This window comes from Pteropus vampyrus, unplaced genomic scaffold, assembly GCF_000151845.1.
Source record: "Pteropus vampyrus isolate Shadow unplaced genomic scaffold, Pvam_2.0 Scaffold10, whole genome shotgun sequence".
Lineage (NCBI taxonomy): Eukaryota > Metazoa > Chordata > Mammalia > Chiroptera > Pteropodidae > Pteropus > Pteropus vampyrus.
The window spans coordinates 3359759-3361663 of NW_011888791.1; the positions used below are offsets into that span (position 1 = coordinate 3359759).

Below are 1905 nucleotides of genomic sequence, written 5' to 3' on the forward strand. Positions count from 1 at the left end.
CTCAGAAATGCTTCTTCCTATTGGTAAAGTCAGAAGAGAAGCTCACACTAAGGTGTTTTGTTTTGATCCTTACGAGTTACTTTAAAGATCACAGTGGAGCCTGTTGATGTGCTCTTCCTTGTGGAAAAGTAGGTAGACGGGGCATCTCTAACTTAAAAGCAGTTCTCTGGGCTGCGTTTGAAAGCCAAGCTGTGTGCAGCTGTGTGTGCTCCAGGTTGGAGCTCCGGGGGGGGCGCGGGGGGAGGGCGATTTAGTTCAGAGCATTGAAGTGGTGTGGAGCACCCAGAAAGTGATTCCTGTCTTTTTCCTCCTCGCATTTTCCTGCCTCTCCTCCAGTCTAAGGAATCCTCGTCTGTCTTGAGTTGTGACATTTCGGCGGATGACAAATATATTGTAACAGGCTCTGGTGACAAGAAGGCCACGGTTTATGAGGTCATCTACTAAACAAGGACTCTAACAGGGCTGTCAAACTCTGGGAGAAAGACTCGGCTGTGACAGGGAGACCCTGGCGAGGGGCCCCGAGGACAGCGAGGCCCGGCGAGCAGCTGAGCATCCCGGGGCTGCGCTGTGGCAGGCTGGAAGGGCGCCTCGACTCACGTCTCCACTCCGGGCACAGATTGATGTGTCTCACAGACTCCGATGGATTTCTCTTCTCCTCTTCCCCTGCACCAGCCTGGCAGATGCTACAACTAGATTTATTTGGAGGCTTGTGGCTCCCACTCTCCACAGATATACCCTCGTGAATCTCTGTCTTTCCTTCCCCTTTCTTTTGACCTGTCTCCCTGCCCCTGGGTCGGGGACATTGGAGTGGACCACATGTCTGTGCTGGGGAGGAGGGAATCTCATTTTCCCACTTGTGCAGCGCACAAGATTTGTGAAAAGTGTAAATAACAGACTCCTATCTCGGACTAGTCAGCGGGGGAGGAGGCCCCTTCCCACCAGAAACGCTAGCCGTGTATTTCGCCTGCTGTATTTGTAATCCACTTGTGGTGGTGGCTTTTTTTTTTTTTTTTTTTAAACAGAAGTTCCCATCTGGGAAGAGGAAGCAAAATAGAGAAGGGGAGGAATGGGAAGAGAAATCCTGGGGTGGAGGAAGGGAGCTGCAGCTGGTAACCAGATTGACCATCAGCTCCCCCTGGGATGAGTGTGCTTCCGTGTGGACTTGGGAATTGTCTCAGGCAGGCGAAGATCGACACCACACAGCCTGACGGACAGACGGACAGTGCTTGGGTCAGGGGCCAGCCTGGGCTGAGGGAAACAGAGATGGTCAGATTTTTCTCTGGCCTCCTGCCCTCTCTGCCTTTTGCCCTCTTGTCTCCCTCTCTCAGGGGTCTGACTCTTGCTCACTCAGTCTCTCTCCCCTCCTGGCCTTGGTCTCTTTGGTGCACACTTGGTTATTGGTATTGAGAAGTTGAGTTCAGAGGAACTCCCTCTCCGGCCCTTCTTAATCTGCGGACACAACCTAAAAAGGACAGAAAGTTAGAGGACAGCATAGCAACTCAGCTCAGGGAGCTACCAGAGAAAAATAGCAACTGATGTGGGTGCTTTTTTTTTTTTTTTAATTTGAATAAAAAGAATCAGAACCGATGTCCTTTTATAAAATGCCTTCTCCCCTTTCCTGCCTGTGACCCCTTCCTCTCTCCGCAGAGGGGAAAGTATATGTAACCTGCAAGGTTGAACTTGGAAGAGTTATCTTACCCCCACTCGAACCTGGCAGGGCAGCGGGGGCTGAGGGGACTGGGGTTTGGGGAGCGGGGGCACCAATCCTGGCACACTGTGGTGACTTCATGCGGCTTTCAGTCTCTTGAGCCCAAACAGGTTACAAGTAGAATATTGTCTCTTGCAGGTACCACTTTTTGGTACCAAAATGTTCTGAGGTATTTGGTTTGGGTTTTTTTTTTTTTT

The 1905-nt window shown here is 51.0% G+C and overlaps 1 protein-coding gene across 11 annotated transcripts in view; it reads left to right on the forward strand.

The window, feature by feature from the left end:
- The window catches only part of TLE3 (transducin like enhancer of split 3), a 47895-nt gene extending 45990 nt beyond the window's left edge, over window positions 1-1905 (forward strand). For 7 of the 11 annotated variants that reach the window (XM_011375873.2, XM_011375882.2, XM_011375926.2 and 4 more), the window contains one exon: window positions 337-1899. In XM_011375873.2, the coding sequence (XP_011374175.1) occupies window positions 337-444 (108 nt within the window). In that variant the 3' untranslated portion in view covers window positions 445-1899. Of the gene's footprint in view, window positions 1-336 lie in introns of all 11 variants that reach the window. The other 4 variants (XM_011375910.1, XM_011375918.1, XM_011375896.2 and 1 more) reach the window with 1 other exon arrangement.